Here is a 26,123-nt window from a genome sequence, read left to right on the forward strand (position 1 = left end):
GCATTGCATCATTGTGATCGAAATTTAATACACGTTCTTTCGTGTTATTTCACGTTTTTGGACAATTAAATGGATAACAAACCCAATCAATATATTAAAACAACGTGTACCCATCTGTTTTGTATTTGTCATGTATAGTTTTAATTCCAATAACATGTGTTATCGTGAAGAGATGTGTGATTTGTTATTTTGAAAACATTTTAGTTTTCTATTGCTCTCAGCAGTTTTGCAGTGTCAGCGTTTTAAAATTTGGCTAGATCATGTTTCCGATTTTGTCACTTTGTGCTCGACCACAGTTTAAATAGGCGACTTAAAATAGATTATATAACAATTACACTACATGATACCAGACCGGGTTAAACTTTGAGTGCAGTAAAGAGCAGTAGTACCTTTGTCGATCCACTTTGTCGCAAATGGCGACAAAATATTTAAAACATGCGATTGTGTTTAAGAAATTGCGACTGTTCAGTATACTTTCTTTGAAATATGTTCTTAAAACAACAAATGTGGCTTCATTATGCGGCTCCCTTATACCAAAAACTTACTGGAGCAGATCGAGCAACAAACGCCAATTGCATTGCTCGTTATCAGAAAACTTAGTAGCCTATTGTTGTAGATGAGGGTTGCTCGGTGGTTGGATAGCTCATCTTTGACTTTTCAACATCAGTTTTCCAATATGTAAGGCATATAGACACTTCATAAAAATCCAACACATCACACTGAATTTTAACTAATCTTTTAAATATGTTTTGTTTGCAATTTTTGAAGTTTCAATTCAAAATAACAAAGCAAATAGCAGACAACAGCACATCTTCGAAGATGTAGTTTATTTTTGTATTCCAAACGATATGAACCTTTGAGATGTCTACAATTAAGGATGCAAATTAGTCGTGATTTATTTCGAAGCATTATAACATGGGCTGCCCTCAGCCATGATAAAGTTAATAATGTTGACAGACAGACAGTTGTAATATCCAAAAGAACTGTCAAACAACACATCTTTTTGAAAGGTGGATATAGCAATATGTGATCATGTATTACATTACTAACACATAACGCTTACTTTTATCAAAACACCTATAGTGTAGACAGATGGTCAGAATGAAAATTAAATATTGCACTTTATAACTTTGACTGACATAAAATGAACGTCAATTTCAAACTATGTACTGTTTATGGCGCTTTGTATAACACACTGTAATTATACACGCCTTTTTTGTTATATTTGTATAATGATATGGTAAAAAGCGCCGTTTTATTCTATCGTACTTTTGCTAACCTGTAAGATATGTTGTCCCCTAATCAACCATATAACGTGTATGACACCACTATTAAAGATAATAAGCAATTACGAGCAGCTTAAATACCATATCGTGATTGACTGATACACAAGTTTCTTCAAATATGTAAAATTCTTTTTCAAAATGAAAATTGCGTGTTTTGATGCAACATGTAAAATAACAGACATAAGAATATACTTGCAATATTTCGTGAGCACACTAAAATAAAATCCCCGAGAAAAAATAATATGTTTGAAGATTAAATTCATTATTAAAGCGACAAAGAGGCAAAATAAATGATTTATTTCGGTACAAGATGTCATAGTCTGCCAACAGGAGCATTTCATCATTGTGAGAACACGGTCTTAATCGAAATTTTATACAAGTTCTTTCTTGTTATATCACGTTTTTGAACAATTAATATGATAACCAACCCGGATGAGGTTTGCACAAGTTCGCTTATTTTGACGACATATTGGTTATTCAACACTCAATACTACTGAGAAGATCATTTCTAACGTCCCAAGAGCGACACATTTCAAGTGTAAGTCTAGCATTGAATGAACCTTTCATAGTTGGTTTCACATTTATTGATACCCGTAACAAACTTGACCGATAATGTTTTAGAAATATATATTCGATTTGTATCTGCGTTTAATAGAATGAAGTATTTTTTTAAAATAAAATATAATATTGCTGACTATATGTAATCTTGGCCGCGAAAATTTTGGACATTTTACATAATCTGGTCGTTTTAGGATCCCCTTCACATATTTGTCAGCATCTCTTTGCAAAATAACGGTTATTTTCACACTTTCATAACCGCGTCATGCGAAAATGGGTCTTATGGTATTTCTGCTGGCGTAGCTCAAGCCCGGCCTGTGCATTGCGTAGTCTGGTCAGGGGCGATGCTTTCGCTATAAAATCAAACAAGGATTTATGGTCTCATTATGTATCTTCTGACCAGACTGAGACATGCGCAGGCTGGGTGGGCTATAGCTATGATAAGCGCATATGGCATAAGACCCATTTTCACATGACGTGGGTCTTTGTAAATCTCATTGCGAGTTGTAAATGGTATACTTTAGCACAATGCATTTCGGTATAAAATTGTATTCAAAAAAGCAAATACAGCAAACTGACAAATAAGGGTGGCCTATTCAGGCCTTCAGGAACGATTTTCAGAAGTGCTCTTCATATCTTGATCTCGTTCGTGATCTCATGATTTCGCACCATGTTTTCGTTCAGGTATATTCATAGACAATGCAAGTCGAGATCGCACAATTAATATTGATGTATTGCATATTCATTTTGCTATATGACATCGGGATTCTGCTAAGAATAGCAAGGGCACTTATGCGAAAACAAGTTGCTATGAGTCTAGATTACGATGCGAGATCGCATAAGAACGAATCGATATTTCGAAGTAATAGTCTTCATCACACATATTCGGTAGCTTTTGTAAATGGCGAGCACCTCCGGTTCATTTACATCAAATGGATATAACTTGTTTTTTAAACAACTAAGCGGCATTAATAACGCATAGCTCAAATGAGGGACGATTAATAGTTCGTAAGACACAACTCTCGAAGGATGCGAAGGATATATCCGACATAGGAATGCTGATGTAATCAAAGTTAAAATTCCTTGTTCAGATTTTTGATTTGCATGCGCAATCATTTTAAATCGAATGTAAATAGTGCACCTGTATATTTTAAAGCACCAGAAATAATGCAAAAAATAGCGCCGTCAAAGACTACAATAAACACATCTTTCGAGCACATAACTCATACATCTTATTATCGTTGCAAGGTGACTTCTTACGGAGGTAAGAATATAACAAGACATGTGTTTGTCAGAAACGCAATGCCCCCAACTGAGCCGCTTTGTTACATGTTTTATGACCTTTGACCTTGAAGGATGACATTGACCTTTCTCCACTCAAACAGTGCAGCTCTATGAGATATCTATGCATGCCAGATATCAAGTTGCTATGTGAAGGGACATCGAAGTTATGAGCTTTTTTCGAAACCTAAATTCGAAACCTAAATGCAAAGTGTGACGGAAGGACGGACGCAAAGTGTGACGGAAGGACGGACGGTTCGATCACTATATGCCCTCCTTCGGGCCATGAAAAGACTATAACCGATTTAACATGTTTTCACTCGGAAGATGACTTGAAATTGACGGGCAGTTTGTTAAAAATGTATGCGGTCGTATTTTACCGTTCGGCTTGCTGTCGAATTCCCATAACCGTAATTAAAACTTACAAATCGGTCTTTATCAATACGCAAATGTCATTTTCATAAGCCATTTTAATAAATTTACTTACACATTCACAGTATACACATTAACAAATATGTTTGATATATTAAACCACACAGTGTTAATAGAATGATTAATATTCATTACAAATGATACATTTGTATAAGAAAGTCACACCGTTCGAATATATATACTGCATCAAGCAACAAACACGTACTATTAGAAAATATTGTCTTAATCTCGGCTGATATAATTTGAGAGTATATGATATATAAACACATTCAAACATAAAAACAACACAAACATGGAGGAATAAAGCTGCTTATAATTTAAACTTTACAAGTATTCAACTTTTAATAATGCGATAAATCAGCATAAAATAGCTTTACTTCGATCACCACTCGGTTCTTAACAAGTTTTACTTTTGCGGTTGTCACATTCAATTTGTATGCACCATCCTCATAAGTTGTTGAATAAAGCACAAACATACACAAAACAAGAGTTTATAATTGTTATAATATCCGTGATTTCTGATTATGTATACACATTTTATTTAAATAGCATACTATATTAATTTTAAATATTTTAAATTATTTTATGTACATTTTTGTTTTGGTTTTGTGGTCGGAATACGTCAGATCTTTGTTTCTCTAGAATGGAAATAAATCTTCAAAAACCTTGAAGACAGAAAGGTTAATGCATACGAAAGAAATTGTTTATACATGTGAACATACAGTTAAGTTTTCAGATATATAGCATTATTATGTTAAATTTTCGTTCAAGTCCTTGACAAGTACATACAAGTGAAAAGAAAGTTATCTTCATAAACCTTAACGTTTAAAACTTCTATTACACTCCCTACATATGAGCATTATACTCATCAAGATCAGTCATATGACTAATCCACATTTATACGTTGCTTGTCGTTCCATATTACATTGATTGTCAGATGTTTCTGGTTTGGTTTGAAGGTCGCCTAGGTGCGGATGCAGATTACACAGGGATGTATATGTTTTCATGTGGTCTTAATCGCAATCACGCCGTTCTCCGTTCGATTATTTCGAGACGTTATGCAGATTCTGAAAAGCAAAACATGAATTGAAATAAATGTTTAACGACACTTCCTCTGATAATCTTGCGCCTTTCCATTCAGTGTTTATGTACACGCTTATAAACAATTATGGAGTTAAAGAAGTAAACTCATTCATTTTCTCCAAACGGTTGAAAAGCGTGTTAGAATATGCATTGAATCTGCTCTTTTCACATTGTTAAGTGTTCGTAGTTGTACAACATAACGACTTATAAATCATCCCAGAAGGTTAGTGAATACATTCTGAGTAGCAAATTATCTTATTAGATTATCACCGTTTACGAAAATTGATTTTTAAGTTCTAAATTAATGGATGCTTCAAAGCAAACATTGAAATCATTCCTCTAAGAGGATAAAATACTAGAACAAAAAGAGTTATTAATATTCAAGATTTAAACGTATTTCTCCATTGTAAACACACAATGTGATTACATATCATAGGTATAGTTGCATAACGTTACAATAATTCACAATAGTTGATGTAGTTTATCTAGTTATTTATGTTCACATATTTGTTTAATTCTCGATTTATTGTTAAAACGGCTTCACTACAATGTATATGATATACTATTATGTATGACTTTACCTACTAATAACTACTTCAATAAATATGAATGACTTAACGACTATAATTTGCAATAATTTAAAATACGAACATGTCACATATTCTAGTACGTGTCATGTTTGATATTCATAAACTGTGTATACTTGTTGATTGCTTTTGTAATTTAATTGATAAATATGTGCACATATTTGTTCCTTAAATGCGTATACATTTCTATAAGTATTATCTTTTAAATAAAACCAACTGCGTGTTTTTATGTTTACATTGTGTTCGTGTGTCTGCTGCCTCGTTTTTAATTATAATATAATGCTAATTACCAGTGAGAACAACCTCGTCATTGATTTGTTTCGGCGCCTGATGCTTTCCATCTTGAAGCCATTTCTGACCTATATAGACAGACAGTTTATTCAGACTTATACAGAAGTGCATCGTCTTCATACTTAAGTATACATATTATTTTCTGTCACGTAACTAGGTTAAACAAAATAGCAATACTAAATGTAAAACAGACACTTACGAATACACATAATGATAAACTATAAAAGCGGTAATACAATTATAAACAATCGCATTTCTCATCACAATAGCTTCAATGATATATTTACATAATTACTTGTGGCATTAATATACAAATGGGTTTATATAAATTGTATGGGGCTTTAAGGTTTTCTTAAAATCAATTTTACATCGGCATATTCATTCAAAATGGTTTTCATCTTCTAAATCCAAGTCATTACAACATAAGCATAACGTTCATTTGGTGGTATGTAATTTTGGGCGTATATTCCAGTTTTGATCTTCAAGAGGATGTGCAGAGAATCTTAATCTTACAAAAAATAATTGCAGACATTCAGGAAGTAAATCTAAATATGTTTCATATAACGCACAAAAGATATTACGCTATAATTCTTATGTCAAATGTTCCTGTCGCAAAACAGGGTAAATATTATTGATTACGCAAAATATTTTTATTGTCAAGTGTTCATGTTTCAGCTGAATTTAGTATGGCAAAGAGAGTGTTAATTTCTCGTTCGAATGTTACATTGTAATTGATTGCAATTGTGTAAATTAAACTTAACACCATGTCGCAACATTATCACCAACATAATTTGTTCACGCGTATCACTTCGTTTGCAGGTCAAAACAAAGCCATGTGTAGAGCAAATAGCAATTATCGAAATGGCATATATAAATAATGATTATATTGTAAAAAAAGAAGATACATTTTTTACAAACCATAAGAAGTTTACCTGTCTATTTAAAATGCAGTTGAATACGAAGATATACACGCCCTGCAACAAAACATCAACGTTATCAGGAGGGATAATCACGTAGTCAAGATGGCGACGTTTGTTAAATACGTAAGTGCCGTTCACTTTCCAGACATATCAGTTAGAAAGTAATTAGCGTTTGTTTCGTATTAATATTCGGTTTATACCTCGCCTTTACTTGCTACGAATTATTTTAGCGTGAGCTATAATTTGCTGTTCCCACTAAGAAATTTCGTAGAGTGTAAAGTCGAGATATAGATCGAATATCGATACGAAATAGACGCTAACAAAGTTCTTGCTGATATGGCTGGAAACGGAGAGGCATTACATATTTTTATTATAGTAATACAGGTTTAAAAGGGAGAACAATACCTGTCTTGGCATGGACGTCGCCATTTTGGCTATGTGATAACCTCTTCTTGTTATAACAACAAACAATTGAAAAGCTTATATTTCTTTATGCTGATGAAATTTTAAACGTATCTATTTAAATAATAAATGTTCAGAAGTTGGTACACAACTTGAACTTTATTGTTAACACTTATTTTTAAATTGAGTTAGATCTGTTGATGAAATGAATAGACGTTTGCAGGAACACAAAACTTCATGAATATCCGTACGCGGTGAACTGCATTTGTCAAGACTGCTATGGCAATCGTTGATCTGACAGAAGGCACTTTGTTTATAAAACACTTAGTGGTTCAATGCATACCAACCTGCAGCCCGTTGCAGATTGCGAACACATACTGCATGAATGAGGCCGACTCGTTGACATAGAAGATGCCGAGTATCCAGGAGACGCCCATCAAAGGTACGAGAACGCACAGAGACCAAAGAGTTTTCCTACAAACAGTAATCTTTTACTTTTTCTATACTTAAACTGTTTTCAATCCCGTACAATATCACCACGTTGTCCTATAAATTATAGTCATTCAACAAGTTCTAATTTATAACTATTAAGTTTCTTTTAACTAATATCATATTGAAGGTTACATTTGCTCGAAAGAGATTTATGCAAATGGACTAACAACGTAACCGTCCGATCAATACGAACATAGTGTACTTACTTGCTTTGCTCTGCTGGCATTGCATGCTATCGCGTGTAAAAGATAGTTTCCATACACAATCACTTAATCGGAATGAATTGACAGTTTTTTTTGTTGGTAGTTTGTATTTTTTGGCAGGAAATCATGTTACCATGAAACAATTTCCGAAAAGAGTAATTTGTTTGCGGGACTCGGGATCTTACATGCATGGCACTTATACAAAGTATAACTTGATGTGTGATTATCTTACTTGACTTTGTCTTTAATTGGCTTGTCCACCATGGCTTTTAGAGCAAACATTTTCTTAAACAACATACTCAAAACAATGACGTTGAACTGGAAGAGAAAAAAAACAACATCCGCATGATTATACGATTTAAAACAATGTTTGCCTTCATATGTTAATTAAAAAAAACAAAGACGGTTTGTAGATGAACTACATATTTTTATTATTGAATTTATGCTCGTCGATTACATTATTACCTGCTTCTATTTCCACCTTAATTGAATGTATCTTAGATATTAATCAGTAAACAATTACCAGTATCACGAACAAGGCTGGACCAACAAATGCCCATCTGAGTCCACGGGATAGAGACAACCAGCAGCTGGAAGTAACTGGATTGTTAATATAGGTCTTTGAACAGCTGTATTGTATAACGAGACTCTTAGGGTAATTATTTAGAAAATGTAAAAGATTCGTTCATTTCTGAATTCGAGTATTGTGTTACATGTATTTATATTACTAAATTTCGAAAACTAGTGCTATTTCAGCAATAAGATTATTATTAATTTAAACATATGCTAAATATTTCTTGACATATGTGAGCATAATAAACGTACTAATGCTCATTGCCGAATCCATTAGTTTGTGTGATAGCAAGTGTTGTTCCAACTATAATTACAGGAAGACCTACAAAAGACAAAGCATACTGGTTAAATTATCAAGAAGTTAAAGATCATTTTAAAAATAATTATTGGACAGTAAGCCCCTCAAAAGACTGCATGTATAACCATTTTATAAATAAATTTTGAAAAGTAATCCCCTAATCTGACAATATGTATAAAGTGCATCGTTAAAGCGGGTATATACGATTTTGTCAAATATTTATGAATTTATATAAACTGTGTAAAACACTTATTATATATATATTTCAATATAAATTAAAATAAAAGTTAAGAAGAACATGTGTCGAAAAATGCGAAATAAGCCAGATATTTAATTCTGAAATTGAAAACGGCTGTACAGCCGAATTCGCCAGCATGTATACCATACATGTACGATGTGCATCTAAACTTACGAGGGGTGTTCCAGAAGTTCGTGGATTTTCGCTATAACTTTCATTTGGTAACATGAATGGACAAACAAATAGCATGTTAAGAATATTTCGTCCTTTCCAAATCTACTCTCCAAATATCATAGAAAAACATAGAACAATAAATATATATCATAGATTTAAACATGTGCACAATGCGCACACCAACGCACATGTAACGTTTCTGTTCAACGTCAATGACGTTATGAAGTTAACAACTGTCAAATCTTTTCCACATAATCACCTCCAACGCGAATGTACTTTATGTGTCGGGAAATCCACTTGTCTATATACCAGTCAGCGTCAAAAGACGACACCATTCGCTTTGCTGCAACTGTAAGTTCCTGTTTACTTGCAAAGCGAATACCGCGCAACTGTGATTTAACTTCCGGGAAGACGCGGAAGTCTATAGGGGCCAAATCCGGGCTGTAAGGAGGACTTAGGCGCTGTAACTTAACATTTGCCGTAAATTATGTTTATCAACGACATTTAAACCAAATTTAAATTCGCGTAACGCTCATACTTTTAATAAAATACACGCGTGCGCCGCATGTCGATACTGAGGTCTCTATGGCAACGCATTTCAAACGCGCTTTGTGGAATTCATGCATTTTTAGCTTATATATAAAGTCCGTGATAATTGGTTTGTATAATATGTAAATTTCATTGACTTTAACCAGCAAACTAATAAGTTATAGCGAAAACCCACGAACTTCTGGAACACCCCTCGTAGTTTAACGGTTTATAATACAAAGACGAATGCTTCGGTTATTGTAGGAAAATATGTACGTCACTATCGGCTCGGGGCGCTAATTTTTCTTTGCTGCATTTAATGAAATTCGGCTTTAATGTATAATTGTTCTTGCCTATTTTGTGTTATTGTAACATATTTTATCAATATATTACAATTAAACACATATAAAAATCGTATATACCCGCTTTAAATACTATATATACACATTTTACGATTAACCGAACAAAAAAGGTAGTTTACCCCATGCAAACACTAACAGCTGGCGGAGTGGTGCATATTTGGCAAAAACTAAAATAACGTCGATCGCAATACCAATTCCCTCTGCAAGCATGAGGCAAAATACGGCGCTATAGATGTAGTGCAACGCAGCAGCGGCTACCATACAAACAATCTGTAAAAATGTTTATTTATGTTCAATCGAAAATAATCTGAGTTTAGAGTTTAACGAAATAACACAGACTCATTATACAAATTATCAGACGTTACACTCTCAAAACTGTATGCTGAGTATATGGATAACTGTCAATAAACAATAAACGTACATGACGGCTGCTTTTTGCACGAATGGAAGAGCATATTGTTTTAATTATATAAGTAAATACGACGTTCAGTATGTAAGTTGTTAGCTTAAACTATTTGAAACATTATTAAAAGAAATGTAAATTATTCGATGGTGTTGAGCATGAAGCAATGAACGCTTCAACGCTAATCAATCATATCTGAATTTGTCTTTTAATGAATATATTTTTAACACGCGGTTTAAGTGGTTTAAATGTTTAATGCAAGAAACAGCCAGCCTTTATACAATTGCTGGGGGAGTAATCGTGCATAATGCCGGATCCACCCATCGCCAACCTTGTTTTCCGTACGGTCAATGCCTCCAATGAAGATCGCGTAGGATACAACAAGCGCAACGATGAGATTCAGCAACATAACGGACCTATCGCTCTGAACGTATCTAAATCAGATTAAACTAGACAGTTTAAGACGTTTTATTGCAATATATGAAAAAGATACTTGACTATATTGTCGAAAAGAGAAACAACTAGCAAAGCATACCACAATTTTACTTTAAACATCTGATGGAATCTCTTTCATGAACGTTACATACCAACATGCTAATGAGCATTACACATTCTATGAATATATAACACAGTTTTGTATCAGACACGAAGTTCCTACACAATTTTGAATCTTGACAATGCGTTAATTTTGTTGGTGTTTTTTTTTACCAATTACTAGAGTTACCGATCGAACAAATAGTAGGACGCTCATAGAGCGATGACGGAAGGTACATGCAGCACATGCACACGCGCATTATACAGCCACATCTTGTTTACCGGTAGCGCAGGATTATTGGTGCCATTTTGTTTAACGGTTTGGTGGCATAAGCTTTCTGATTAGTGTCAATCGAGTGTGATCAGCAATATGCTTGGTTGTATTCGCGGTCATCTTGTCGGTTCGATTGAGTCAAGCGTTCCGTGGGTTGTGAGGTTCGACTTTGTATAAGGGACCATTTTGACGGAGTGAGGCTTCCACCATCTTATCTAAGCATGTTTTGAACGTGTTTTTGTTCAATTTAAATGGCAATAACAAAGCTAAATCAATTTTGATTTCATGAAATCCATTGACATCATAGTTTCGCTTAGATGTATTTCATCATGTCAGCGCTGATTCTGGTGGCTCTCATCAAGACGGATTAACTGGTGAATTTAAATTGGAAAAAATATGATTATAAATAATGCAATATTAAACATTAGAAATGTGTGTGCATTCAGTCCTCAACCAGTGACAAAGGTACTCAATAGTTTTTTTATCATCACACTAATCTTTCGAGAATTCGATATATATGATTTGATATATATGCTACATTGCGAAGATGAACTTTGTGAATTATTTTTATAAAGTTAACTAACGATGGAAGAAGGAAGCGAGGTTGATGCGAAATTATTTTACCATCACCACTATTAGACAACCCAACACCAACATAAACGCGTCACGTCAATGTCCTCACACGTTGACCTTGTGTATGCCGCAGCTTTAAGTGAAGTCAAATAAATGGCTGCTAGTAATAACTGTACTAACTTCCCTTTAAATTACCATTTCGCAGAGATAATATGACTGTTTCATTGTATGATGACGAAGAATAACAAAGTCTTATGTTAGGTTATGTTAAAAGAGGTCAACACACATTTTAATAATGCGCTCTAGTATGCTTAGTGCGTAATGCATTTCGTACATTATTTCGTAAAATAAAGTAAACTCATAACAAATAAGTGTTCCTGATGTTGTTTTGTTAAATTAAATATTACACATGTTAATGTACCATGGTAGTGTTCGTGTGTCGTATGAATAGATATCGTTTCGGGAAAATAAAATGAAATAAATTGTGCCACCAAAAAAACGAGCATTATGTGTTTTGTTTAATCTATGTTACAAGACCCCATATGGTGTTGAAATTTAGCTATTTCTATCAAAACCGACGAATATGTTCTTTCAAATCGTTAAGTGGCCACCGGACCAATACAAATTAAAAAATAAATTAAGAGTCGATAATAATTCTCCTTAGTCAAAATATCTCTTCAATCTTTTGATTTCGCAACGGGATGGCGGCTTAGTAAATATGCTAGCAAACTGTCAAAATGGTCGCTCATCCAAAGTCGGAATTATTGACTCATGCAAACCGTCAAGATGGCAGCGAATTATATCAACTAATCAGAGGGTTGTTCTTACCAAATTATAACCCGTATTGCTAATCCGTAAAACACAATGGCGCAGAAAATCCAAATTTGAATATAACTATCGTATTATATTAATAGTCAATACTGTATCCGCCCTCATACAAACCTCCAAAGCTTTGCAAAAACAATAATTGTCAGAAGTAGGCAAAACGTTGATACTGAAATGCCAACAATCGACACTAGGCGTAAGGCTTTGGACGTTACATCTGCCTACAAATGAAAAAGAATAAATTAACCGTACGGTCATCAATTCATGATTTAGGGTATTCCAAAAAAAAATACATGTTTACAATAACTTCCTGACCAACTAAACAATAATAGCGGTTTTATCAAACACATGTATGTTTAAATCCATGCAATTCAGATTGTGTAAATATCCAATCATATATTCATAACTCTGCAAAAAGACGTTTGCACTTAAAGAAAGAAATCCGTTTGAATTTCATATAAAAACAACATACTGAACTCCACATTAAAAAAATAAATTTTAAAACGATATTTGTACGAGAGATTGAAAAACTGAACTTGTATATGCAAGTCTTTCAATATAAAGAAGTGCAACTCCAGCTGCTGGAGCAGTATTGAATTCTCATTATATACAATAATTTGGTCCTTTATTTCAGGCAAGTGACCAATTGCCAAAACAGTACAAAACAACACAAGTCCAATTTTATATAAAAACAATATACTGAACCCCACATTAACAAACATAATTTTAAAACGATATTTGTACGAGAGATTGAACAACTGATATTGTATATGCACGTCTTATAATACCTTTATCGTTTCAATATAAATAAGTGTAACTCCAGCTGCTGGAGCAGTATTGAATTCTCATTATATACAATTAGTTGGTCCTTTATTTAAGGCAAGTGACCAATTGCGAAAACAGTACAAAACAACACAAGTCGAATTTCATATAAAAACAACATACTGAACCCCACATTAACAAACATAATTTTAAAACGATATTTGTACGAGAGATTGAAAAACTGAACTTGGATATGCACGTCTTAAAATACCTTTGTCGTTTCAATATAAATAAGTGAAACTCCAGCTGCTGGAGCAGTATTGAAATCGCATTATATACAAATAGTTGGTCCTTTATTTAAGGCAAGTGACCAATTGCCAAAACAGTACAAAACAGCACAAGTCGAATGAATGTATACAAAATTAATATTACTTTTGCATGGATTATATTTTAATATTATATATATATTTATATATATATATATATATATATATATATATATATATATATATATATATATATATATATATATATTTATATTTATATATATATATATATATATATATATATATATATATATGTTTTAATGCTCATTTCCTACGAATGCATACAATCACACACTTTGCTTTTGCTCATTTTGCACAGACTCTTAAACACGCAGTGTCCATAATCTCAAAATAAGCAATTGTAGATTGCTCTAGGCTAGGGAGCGATGACAACTTTTGAATATCTCGACAACAACGAACCTTTGAGACTTTGACCATGAAACAAATGCATGTACATATGAATATGTTTAAGGATGTAATGGTTGTTTCCTAGTGTCTACAGATCACACACACACACAATGTCCCTTCTAATGTTATTTATGCGGTAATAAAGATGCTTGTATTGTGTCCGGTGTATTAAAATGAGTTATCACCAAAGTTGATCAAAGTTTTCTAACAAAAAAGTTATGTCATTGAGTTAAATAAAGTATCGGCCAAAAATACTAGTCAGTGTCCAAATTATCTCGCAGGTATGTTTGATCATACCTCAACTAAAGGACTCATGAGGACAGCGAAGTTGGTGAGATGGTTACATTCACAGACTGTAATCGAATCATCGGAATCTCGAGCTCGAACACTGCAACCGTCACTCGCCCAGTACCCTGGTCTAGTGATGTGGAAAATTGATGAAAAGTCAAACAATCATTTACTTAATTTCAATATTATATAATATATCTCATGTGACATGTAATGCGAGATATTTCATGTTCATACGAGGTAACAGTGTGTCAATTTTAGCATACATTACGAAAGCAAGTTATCGTGTACATTCGCTTAAAGCATACACAACACGAAATGCGCTCATTTTATTAATTATCATTCTAACACGGCGCGCGCTTTGTTTTCTATAGACAAAGAAGGAAATCAAGTGTGGGTTATTCTGCAATAACTTATGGGCGGAGCTTAATATTTCGAAAATAGTTCCGAAATAGTTCCGAATAAATAAAGAAAATATTGCAGTAAAATTCACGTGCTAAAACCCGCCCTAAAAAAATTGTAATAAATGTAGCATGTATATAAATGTAATGAAACAACAAATTGTATATTTGGTGATAAGTGGCATAACCACACCTACAAAGAATGTTATTGGTTAGGAAGCGTAATTCAGAAAACATTTATAGCATGTCAGCTTTTCAGTAGCATCAATAAACGTGACGTCATTAAGTTTCTACGGTTGTTGTTTTCAATGAAAGTGACGTCATTTGAAAAATATTTATGAATGAAAACGACGTCATATGTTTGTACAATTCAATGACGTCACTAAATAGTGAACTTTGTACTAAGAAGGGCGGAGTATTGAAAAATATAGTTCACGTCCTAAAGCTTGAACCAAATCAATCAGAATCGTGTTAGAATCGAAATAATATTTTTCTATGATGGTTTGTTATCGAATAACCCACAGTAAGTTGTATAGATGCGTGTTATCATATAACTCGTGCTTCGCACTCGTGATTTAATTTCTACGCATCTAAACTCCTTACTGTGGGTTATTCGACTGCAAACCATGATAGAAAAATATTATTTCTTAAATATATGATATCACTTATCAAAATAAGTATATACCATTATAATTTCAACATTCTATTTTGTTTAATCGGTAACCAAAACAATAACAAAAGCACAGGTCATGAACTAATTTAATAATCTTTTAAATGTTGTTTATTTTGTTGAAATTCAAAACAAACAAGCCTATTTGTTACCGACACTTTTACTCGAATGTATTGAAGATCCCCCTACAACTGAATATGGGTTGTAAAGCATCTGCACAAATGGTGGGGATTGTCAATATTGTACATGTCTTTCGTACAGGAATGAGTTTTTGACTGTACAAAGGAAAATATTTGCAATTGTAAAACACTTTTTTTTATTTTCTGGTACACTTTTTTTGTGTGAATGAGTATTCTAGTTTTAACTTACTCATAAACGTATTGTCTTATTTGTAAGAAAATGAAATCGTAAAAACGCGCTTTAAACTAACAGTAAAGGTAGCATATGTATGTTTATTTGAATGTTTGTCTTTGTTATACTAAAGTGTTATCCTGAAAAAAAAAACTAAAAAGAAACAAAATGCTAATACAATTCCTGTTTTATTTATGTTTTAAAATTTCAATGTTAAAGCCACATGCTTGTATATCCAGTCACAGAGAAAACCATAGTGGTTCTTTTAAATATCTGGTAAACCTTGGTTTTAAAGCTCGGAACCAATCCTTAATTTATAACAAGGTTTCTGCAAATGATATTCTTTGCAAATTCCTAATATCTAAGTTTTACTGTCGCAAAACTGCTTGATAAGCTTACAAAAAACGAGACATAAATCAAACTTTTCAAAATGATCTAAACTCGAGCCACATAACATCTTCTTACCACCCCATCGATGTGGAAGTAAAATTGTATAATATAATACAAACGTTATAGAAAATGTCATGTGATAAATATAAAATCCCAATAAAACTTGGCATATTGGAATAATTAAAATGACAAGTTACTATTTAACAATGATATGTCCAAAGAAGCTGCGTTAAAATAAACAAAGATTTATTATTTTCGCTATGATTACAAAAAAGGCCACCAGGGCATTTATGCGCTCAAATAAGTTCACGAACAACAATATGTGAAGACTTGACCAGGTGACCTACTTTTGATCACACTTTTAACAGATTTGAACATTGCATGTGCATTATCAAGATAAATATTCTGAAAATTTTCCATCATGACTCAGTCATAAATGTGACCATAAATTTTTCTTTAAGATTTACCTGATCGTCTTGTTTATAGACCAATCTGACCTAGATTCAAACTGGGCCCAGGTATTTTCAATAAAAACATTCTGACCAATTGTCATCAATTCAAGCGGCCAAGATTCAATATTGGTCTACGTATTGTCAAGATCAACATTCTGACTTGAGAAAGAGTCATAAATGTGGCATCTAGAGTGGTAATTAGGTTTTGTTATAACTTGACCTTGATTTTAAACAAATATGACCGAGACTCGAAATCGGCCTAGCTGTTGTCAAGATAAACATTCCGACTCTAGGTTTACTCATGATAGAGTCCTTAATGTGTCTTCATTCATAGTGCTAGTTTTTTTGTAAGATTTGACATCGTGACCTATTAGTTTAGCACATAAACCAAATTTAATCTCATTCAGGATATCTTCAGAATAAACATTTTGATCATGCTTTATCAAGATTTATTGATAATTCTGGCTTCTCTTGTGGTAACATTTCAACATATCACAGTCTCGAACTATTGTTCACATGTCGGTGTCATACTTGTGTTCTCCTGGATTACGATGTACTCTTAAACTAATAAGTAATTATTGGGTTAGAACTTTGGTACAAAGTGCGATACAATTTTAGATTATAAGCAATGTGAGGTTACATATAAATATTGAATTAATGCTGAAATAATTTTAGTTCAACTCAAACGCCACTATAGTCGGTTACATCGGAGAGGCAACTTACCTACTAAACTTCCAGTAATTGCACGAAGGGTTGAAGTAGTTTGCCTGTACATCAAACGTGTAAATGTACTCATGACAAATAACTTTTAATAAAACTTCACACAAACTCGATTTGATTAGTATTATACGAGCGGACATCATATTACTTGTATATATTTACCTGCCCATGTTCAAACGTCAGGATAATTGGTAAAGTCAATATGTGAGACTCATTGGAAATCGAACACGACAGGACAGGGCCGTTTACTATTACACCATCATTCGATGAGCTACAACAGAACATGCAGACGATAAACACTTCTTGTATTATATAGTTTTAAGATTATTATTATACAGTCCATGTTCATATTGCATATCCTAATAAATGCAGAGTTTTTAACACTCGCCGGATTTAATCTTACACATGTGTACTTTATGAATAACTCGTTTTATTTATGTTCCGTTCTGTTCTCTTTGTGCAATTGTTCGCACAATATAAGCATATTTTTTAAGTGTTAATGATTGTGAAATATTAAGATTAAAAACTGAAGGACAACTGTATTTTAAAGCGTTGCGAAGATTGCCACATCGCATAACGGAACTAAAGCGCTCGTCCGTGTATAAAGTGATCGTAATGTCGAAGAGTGTACCCGGTTACACAGTTGTTGACTCAATTGACCCTTATTAAAACTTGGTCTTGATAATATGAATATTAACATGCTAACATTGTGTCTAGACCAATGAGCCACGTTGCTTCAATATCGGTTATATGTATTGCCTAAGATTTGACTAAGTGACTAATATTTTCACCCACTTGACCCAGATAAGAACTTTACCTAGATATTGTCAAGATAAATAGTTCGACCAGGTTTGATCCAGATTGAATCATACACGTATTTTCTAGATATAAAACAATGTTATTTTTCTATCCTACTTGTCCCAGAATCAAACTTTGCGTATAATTGCTAAAATTAACATTCTAATCATGTTTAAAATATATTAAAAAAAATAACAATGGCACCATCTTCTGGAAAAAAAAATCCATACTCTTTACATAACCTTTTATAAGTATCCTCAAATTCAACCAAGACAAGTATCCTTAGTATTCTAAACGCACTGACAGAATACAAAGTTTGCTATACCTTACTTAGTGTTGGTAAAAAAAAACACCTGCAATGTGTCATCTGGGGAGAATTACTAGTCTTGCATAATATATTTATTTACTTCAAACAAGAAAATATTGATTCAAAGTTTGAATTTGGGACAAGTGTGTCTTAAAAGTCGGTCAGCAGATCAACTTTTTAATTAGATCAAAATGACCACAAAAATAAAATCTATGTGTACATGCTACAAAACCCCACTGCAATAACAAACACAAGATACATTTTGTAAATAGAGCTAATGGAAGAAAATTCAAACTTGCATTGTAGTTGAATATAAATAAATTAACTAAGGGAACACACTGATATGATTAGTTTGCAGAAAAATCTAAAATTGAAACGTCATGATTATTAGAAAATTGGAATATGAATGTGTGGATACTTTCATTTGCATAAAATTATTTCAAATGTGGTGTATCCTTTCAGTGTATGCATCAGCATGTTAATTGTGATCACGAAAAAGATAATGCAAACGAGGACATGTCACAATAGGTAACCAAAAAAGCTATGGAAATTTAAGGAAAGATCAATATGTTTCCAAGTGTTAAATTCAAATATTTGGACTGTACCATATTTGTTGAGTTAGAAAAACAACTAAAATTCATCAGCAATGCAAAATGTATAGTTAAAGGGACACTATACATCATACAGTGTGATGCTTAACACCAAAGCAGCAAGATTTAATTTAATACTTTACTATCATAAGACAAAATAAGGCCACCTTCGTGAAACTTCGATTTGATTTTTAAGAGCATAACAAAAAAAGGCATCGCGTGCAAATAAGCTCGTTTTTAAAATCATACCGAATAGATAAAAAAATACTTTTTGGTATGACATGTTGACGTTATCAAAGCGTCTCCATTTTTCTAGTAAGGCGGGACTGACTGGCCAACAGACATGTCGAGATAATTTAAGGACGTAGGATAACTCTATAGTCTTCTCAAAACAAGTTTAGAACATTTAAATCGGTACGTTTTTATCTTTGAAGCTATACATCTTATATTGAAAGATACTTACCTATTGAATTCTGATCTAGCATACATCAAATCAGTCAGATTTTTGTAGATCACTGTCGTTGCAACAACAACACCTTAAATGGCATTATAAACGTAACTTTTGAAAGTGGTGCGTATACAGACAAACCCAAAGAATATATTGGAGCTCTTATATAACACACACATTTTATCTATTCCCTCCATAATTAGTGGACATCAACATTTTACTCTTAAAAGTTGATATAATATACTTACTAAATAACGTATTTACGAATAACAATCAGTAAATTTATAACGTATGTTATAAAACATAGCACTGTGTAATATATGTATTTACCTAATGCGCTTGTGTTTAAGAATATTCTGTTCTTTGAATGAAGAATCCATTTACTGTCGTTTTTTGTGTAGTTTCGAACAGAATTGTCGGGAAATAATACGATCCCTTTGATTATTTTCCTAACCTCGAAAGCAATGTTCTTAGTAACAACTAACATTGGGTCGAGGTTATTATCTCCAATCCTTTGACGCACTGCAGATCCAAACTTGTCGATTAAAGATAACAGTGTTTCAGTAGTTTTCCCATTCTATAAATGAAAACTGTTTTGTTATAAATTCGGTTACATTTCACGGACATGGATGTTTAAATTACTACATTGCATTATATCAATACACACTGTTACTGTATTTAAATTTGCTCGCACAACACATTCGTTAACATACATGTCAATATTATCTTTAAAAAGAAATCTTCTACTGATATTTTACTTATCAGTATGAATAAGGCCATATGGAAGTATATTTAAACGCTAATATAAACATGTTTACCTCTTGTTTCAACGTCAACCACGTGCCATTGTTTTCCTTTTCTATGATAATACCTATGATATTGCTGGCCGACTGCAGAAGTGTCTGAAAAAAAAGAAAAACAGAATTTTACTATACACACTAAATGACAATTTCACAAAATTGAGATATAGAAAAATTCAGTGGAATTGAAACCCATATTGTGCAGAAACGTTCAATTATCGATACAAATGCATTTTTGTGTGTAAATTTGAATCGGGTTATTTGTACGCAGGAATACAACGTAGAATTCCTTGTCAGGCTTTTGATAAAGAAAAAAGGTGATGAGTTGGGTTAGTTTGCAAGTACATACTAAGATGGAACATTTAATAGCAATGTTAATTATAAAAAATACAATAATAATTTTAACCTCAGCAACATCATTCGTAGCTAGACTTGTATTGTTGAGGACAAGATTTGTAACAAAGTCCAAAGCATATGTTAAATTTGCTATTTCAGCGTGATTTTTCTCATATGTTGTAACGTTAGCAACGCCTGCTAACGCCTCGTAAACCTCCAACCTTGTCACGTTTGCAGTCATCTTTAGTATCTTTGAAACAACAAAGAGAAGAAGATGAACGTATATAATGTACTCATGCCAAGAACGAGTTTCTAAAATTACGATTAGGAAACATAACTACTATGTCCCGTAAGAATATTATTGATAAAATAATGAAAAACGTGTGTCTTCTATTAAACGTTTGCACAAAATGAAATTCAGATTATAAAACAACGGGAAGATATGCGTCTTAATGAATGCATATGCAGCATAAATTAACTCATTATATTCTTAAAAAAAACTTTACTTTAACGTATCAGTCAGTATTTGGCTTTATGAAATATGATGTATCATTCAAATAATTAAAACGTTTTAAACATCACGCACCTGATTCACAAGTCTGGTCACGTCCCCTTTAAAAAGAACAATACATATATATTCGATTAAACAAAATGACACTAATGTACAGCAGATTTTCATAATTTATTTTCATGATAATGTCTGACACATTGATTTTAATTGTTTGCGATTGTCATGTTATATATACTTTGGAAAGTCAAGTTCACAGGAGTTATTTAGTTAACCAAATGACTTTTCGAGACGTCGCTTGTAGAATCGTTTTCTACAGATATCTGCCAAAGAAAGTATTCGAATATGTCATTTGAAAATATTGTTTAAGATACGAAATTATGTAAAATGTGAGTGGATTTTTCTGTGTTAAAAAGTTGTAAAATCCTTTCTGCATGTGAGAATATGACATACAATACAACTGTTAGATAGTGGTTTACGCAATAAACAATCAATTTAAATCGTATAATGGTATTTTTTGTCAAATTACCCAACATACAAAGTCATTAATGCAAATTGATTGAACTACATACAAATAAAGCGTATTACGAAAGATGTAAACAACTTGCACTAATCAATTAGAACAATGTCATATTGCGAACATGTATTATATTTTGAGACTAGTTTTTTTCAAGACAAAGTCATGCACCCGGAAATGTCCATCTCAATAGCTGTTTGTTTTTCAACATAACAACAGAGAATTTTATTTGACGTTATATTAATATAATATATTTTGTCCAAACATTGTTTTCTTAAATCAAGATTTAAACATAAACTTATAAGGTCCACTATTATTAAAAAAGAAACATTTGAAACCTTTATGTTAATGTAAATGTGCGAAAATTGCTTAAGAGTGACAAAAACGACAGACGACGACATATTATAACTACATGTATTGTTTCACTTTGAGCTTAAAACAGCAATGTGCCCTGCCTTATCTTCATGTCTATTGAATGTGATCAATTACACTACTATAACTTAACTGTTTGCGATTTCAACTAATGTATAGCCAGTTGTATAGCTCGATAATCATTCCTTCAAATAACCACTTATCCCAATTTTTCATGTTCGGTAGTTCACCACAATACCAACCATATTGATTTCATAAAAAACCAAAATCTATCAAAGGGCAGAGACCAAAACATATACACTCATCATTATGCATTACAAATATATAGACGTCGTTAGTCAGCATGTTATTAAAGGTAGGTAAACGAAAATTAAAAAGTGGTAAAGTCCTAAATGCATTCTCAGGTGTTTCAAACATTAAACTAAGTCCACTCGAACGTAGATGACCAGAAAAAGCATTCGGCGTGTCAACTAAAGTAATTACATGAAGAGTCTTTAATTAAGGATGGTTACCAAGAACCCCATTTACAAGTAACACAGCATTTCCTAGCCTGGCGTAATTAATGGCGTTAGAACAAAATTGGTATCAATATCTTTGAAAATAATACACGGCAGAGCTGGGCCGAACGTCTATAATTGGTCCGCTGCCGTCATAACGGCCCGAAGGCCTATGCGGCTTAGGCCAATTAAAGACATCCGACCAAGCTCTGCTGTCTGTTATCGTTTATATTACATATAATACTAGTTTGTTCCTTCTTTAACATTTATTACAGAGTCAGCTTTATATAATTTTATTATCAGTTGGTAACACAATTTATGCCATATCAGTTGGTAACGCAATTTATGCCATATCTCATGTATCGTAATTGCAGTGACTAACACGGTTTTAGCTAGACTCTCTGTATTTAAGAGACAACAATTCTGTAGTGGAAGATTTTTATGTAACAGTTGATTATTTTTAAGTATCAAACGAATCAAAAACGAATTTCGGATTGTGTGATTGTGTGTTTGTCATGCATAATTAGGAATACAATTTGTCTAATCGATCCGACCAGTCATTCGATTTCGTAAATCGTGTATTTCTTGAAAGTGATTAGCATTCGATACAATCGTTTGAAAAAGTGTGATTTAAAATCAATATAGAATAACGAATGGAATAAAAAAAAATGAAATAACACTATATGTAATATTGATGAATAAAAACTCTTAATACTTATAGCATAACTTGTGTTTTAAGATAGTTAACGTAGTGGCCAAAGGGTAAAGTTATGTGGAAGAAACACTACGTAAAACAAATACTTTTTTAGTTATTCACATTAACCCATGAGTGGTCGTGCGGTCAGGACTTGAAAAGCTTTAAAGGGAAGGAAAATTGTATTTTCGCGTGATTTCAAGTGCAAATTTTCGTGCACTTTATCATAAAATGATGTTGCAAGAAATATAGTGTTATTAGTAGTGGTGACGAGGATTTTGACGTTTGGGAGGAGGTATCGTTAACAAAATCGTTTTTTGATTTCAAACAATGGAGGCATTGACGGAAAATGGAAAGCCGTGACAAAGAAACAAAAGGCAAGTAGAAGTAGTAGTAGCAAAAGTTTTGTTAACTTGTCTTTTGCTGATAAACTAAAAAGTATATTTTCTCAATTAAACACACACTGTGAAAAGATTAGTGATGCAGAAAACGCGTGCAGGAGGGATGTTCAAAATTTGAACCAATACTGTAGCGAACTAGAAAACAAAATAAGCAAAATTGAACAAACCTGAGAGAGAAACGAGAATATTTGAAACGTATAATGGTATAGATCAATATACAATGAGGCAAGAAATATGCGAAACATTTCAATATTTTATGGTGAAGTTGACGCACAAATACGGAGAGCTAGACATTGACACAGAATATATCTATATTGAGAGGAAACATCTATTAAGGCGAACGTCTTCGCAAGCATGCAGAGACAGAAGTGACCATAAGCGACCTTTAATTGCAAGGTTTAGAGAATATAATTACATTGCAGTGATCATGAGAAAAGTTTACCATCTGAAGAACAGCGACTTTGGGATTGATATACCATTTCCAATATAAATCTCTACAGCAAGATCGACCCTGTACAAGTTAACAGAAGCAGGGGATGCAAGATCGTACAGAAGAAATGAGCAAATACGCTACCCAGCCAGAGTATGTATTGACGGCTGGTGCGTAAAACATATGTTCTCTGACTGGTTCGACTTGCTGGGGACAAATAGACTAGTCAGATTAAATACGAGGTCAGAAAGAGAAGAAAAAACGATGATTTACTCAAATAAGACAATAGTAGACACTCTCAAGTGCAGCGTCTGTGCTGATGAAAAACAACGAATCATTACAAACAACACCCACCAACACAAACGTACACACTCTGGAAACTAGGTCAGGCACACACACTGAAACTAATACGTACAGAAACTGTTGACTTCACCAAAATTCACAACAATTCACATATCGTAAAATAAGTATGAGTTAAATAATAAAACAACAAGAAATGACAACACAGAAACTACAAATTATCAGACATCTACACAATCATTTGGAAAATTTGTTGCCAATATTAGGTTTTCAATATATATATATATATATATATATATATATATATATATATATATATATATATATATATATATATATATATATCGAAATATAGTTTACCATAGTGTACAGGCACCAACTTACTTGAAAATGAATGACTTAATATACAACCTGATATTTGTTTTGTCATGTATCCCTGCACTACGAATTACAGTGCAATTTAATGCTTGCCTGTCGTTTGCTCTAGCTGAAGGAGTTCATTATTTTATATTGGATATTTCAGTCCTGCCTTCCAAAATCGATATAAGACCACACAACAAGTCAATTACACATGCGAATAATGAAATCTCGCAGTGGGCACCCAAACGTTGCTGCAACGTTGTATTGGGAATCGAACCCACCGACATCCAATCACTAGACGGATACCTCATCCAATACACCACGGCGACTGTTAAATGTTACAGACAAAAATGTTGACTTTTTATTTATGATTGAAACTTTGAAACTAGATTCTACCATTTTAATGTATAACACAACTTAAACAATATATTTTTTCCGGCGATTTTGAGTTAAAGTTCATCTTTAGCATCGTTAAGTTTAAGCAACTGATTTGTAAAATTTTAAAATTTGAATTATTTAAAAAAAAAGAATTAAAAAATACTACGATTGAATGCAACCTAAATACAACGTTACAGCAACGTTTGGAAAAAAAAGTCGAGAAAACTTTCATATACACCATTGTGACAACCAAACTGCAACGTTTGGATGCAACCTAAATGCAACGTTGCAGCGACGTTTGGAAAAAAACGTCGGGAACACTTTCATATACACCATTGTGACAACCAAACTGCAACGTTTGAATGAAACCTAAAAACAAAGTTGCAGCAACGTTGGAAAAAAACGTCGGTAAAACTTTCATATACACCATTGTGACAACCAAACTGCAACTTTTAAATGCAACTTAATACAACGTTGCAGCAACGTTGGAAAAAAACGTCGGGAAAACTATCATATACACCATTGTAACAACCAAACTGCAACGTTTGATGAAACGTCCGGATAATGTTTTGTATGCAACGTTGTGGCAACGTCCGGTAATGGTTGTCGTAGTTGCGACTTAAATATTACGCTGCAGCAACGTTCGCACAACGTTTGATGCCCACTGGGCTATAGCTCTGAGAATGAACCAACTGCTATGGCCGACTTTATAATTTGTCAAGAGATAACATTGAAATGCAAGGCATTTTTGGAACCTCTGAAAGCGGGATGATCCTCTCAAGGAAGAACACCATCGGACTGGGTCCCTACTTTCCTAACCAGTGCGAACAGGAAATGGATAGAGTGGTACAGAGTGGTTGTCAGTTTGAGAAAACGGACAGTACAAAATACACCATGACGAGTCAAGACTGCACCCGAACATCCCGCAATATTCTTCCATTTCAGTGATACATAAGCGTTTCTGGCTTATCTGGAACTCTTCCTGAGACAACTGTTTAAAATATGTACATCAAGGTGTGAAAGTATTTACCTCTGTTATGAAGTATTTATTTTGTTAATTAATAATGTATTGAGTACTGTTCTTGGTTTTTTAGCAAAACGGACACGTATTCGTCTTTCATAATCTTTTGGACAAGTTTCAAAAACTTTAACGTATGTTTGCATTGTTTCCATTATGAACATCTATTTATTGACATGTATATGGGGGTTTTCAGCTCATAAAGCATATCTTCGTCTACTTCAGAGTTATACAACATAAACTATATTTGTTCTCAAATTTAAAATGAATCCAGTTTGAGATAA

General features: G+C 33.1%; 1 protein-coding gene across 1 annotated transcript in view; it reads right to left on the reverse strand.

The window, feature by feature from the left end:
- Positions 1-3,602: 3,602 nt before the first annotated feature.
- Positions 3,603-26,123, reverse strand: part of LOC127835997 (adhesion G protein-coupled receptor L3-like) — a 57,448-nt gene continuing 34,927 nt past the window's right edge. Inside the window, exons 5-21 of the mRNA XM_052362415.1 lie at positions 20,951-20,976; positions 20,047-20,130; positions 19,559-19,805; positions 19,244-19,316; positions 17,248-17,356; positions 17,089-17,132; positions 14,111-14,231; positions 12,435-12,538; positions 10,443-10,545; positions 9,828-9,978; positions 8,361-8,430; positions 8,059-8,125; positions 7,768-7,853; positions 7,188-7,314; positions 6,451-6,492; positions 5,518-5,586; positions 3,603-4,624 (exon numbers count right to left, since the gene is read on the reverse strand). Of these exons, the coding sequence (XP_052218375.1) occupies positions 4,601-4,624; positions 5,518-5,586; positions 6,451-6,492; positions 7,188-7,314; positions 7,768-7,853; positions 8,059-8,125; positions 8,361-8,430; positions 9,828-9,978; positions 10,443-10,545; positions 12,435-12,538; positions 14,111-14,231; positions 17,089-17,132; positions 17,248-17,356; positions 19,244-19,316; positions 19,559-19,805; positions 20,047-20,130; positions 20,951-20,976 (1,547 nt within the window). The 3' untranslated portion in view covers positions 3,603-4,600. The remainder of the gene's footprint in view (positions 4,625-5,517; positions 5,587-6,450; positions 6,493-7,187; positions 7,315-7,767; positions 7,854-8,058; positions 8,126-8,360; positions 8,431-9,827; positions 9,979-10,442; positions 10,546-12,434; positions 12,539-14,110; positions 14,232-17,088; positions 17,133-17,247; positions 17,357-19,243; positions 19,317-19,558; positions 19,806-20,046; positions 20,131-20,950; positions 20,977-26,123) is intronic.

The sequence above is a fragment of the Dreissena polymorpha genome, chromosome 6, assembly GCF_020536995.1.
Source record: "Dreissena polymorpha isolate Duluth1 chromosome 6, UMN_Dpol_1.0, whole genome shotgun sequence".
Lineage (NCBI taxonomy): Eukaryota > Metazoa > Mollusca > Bivalvia > Myida > Dreissenidae > Dreissena > Dreissena polymorpha.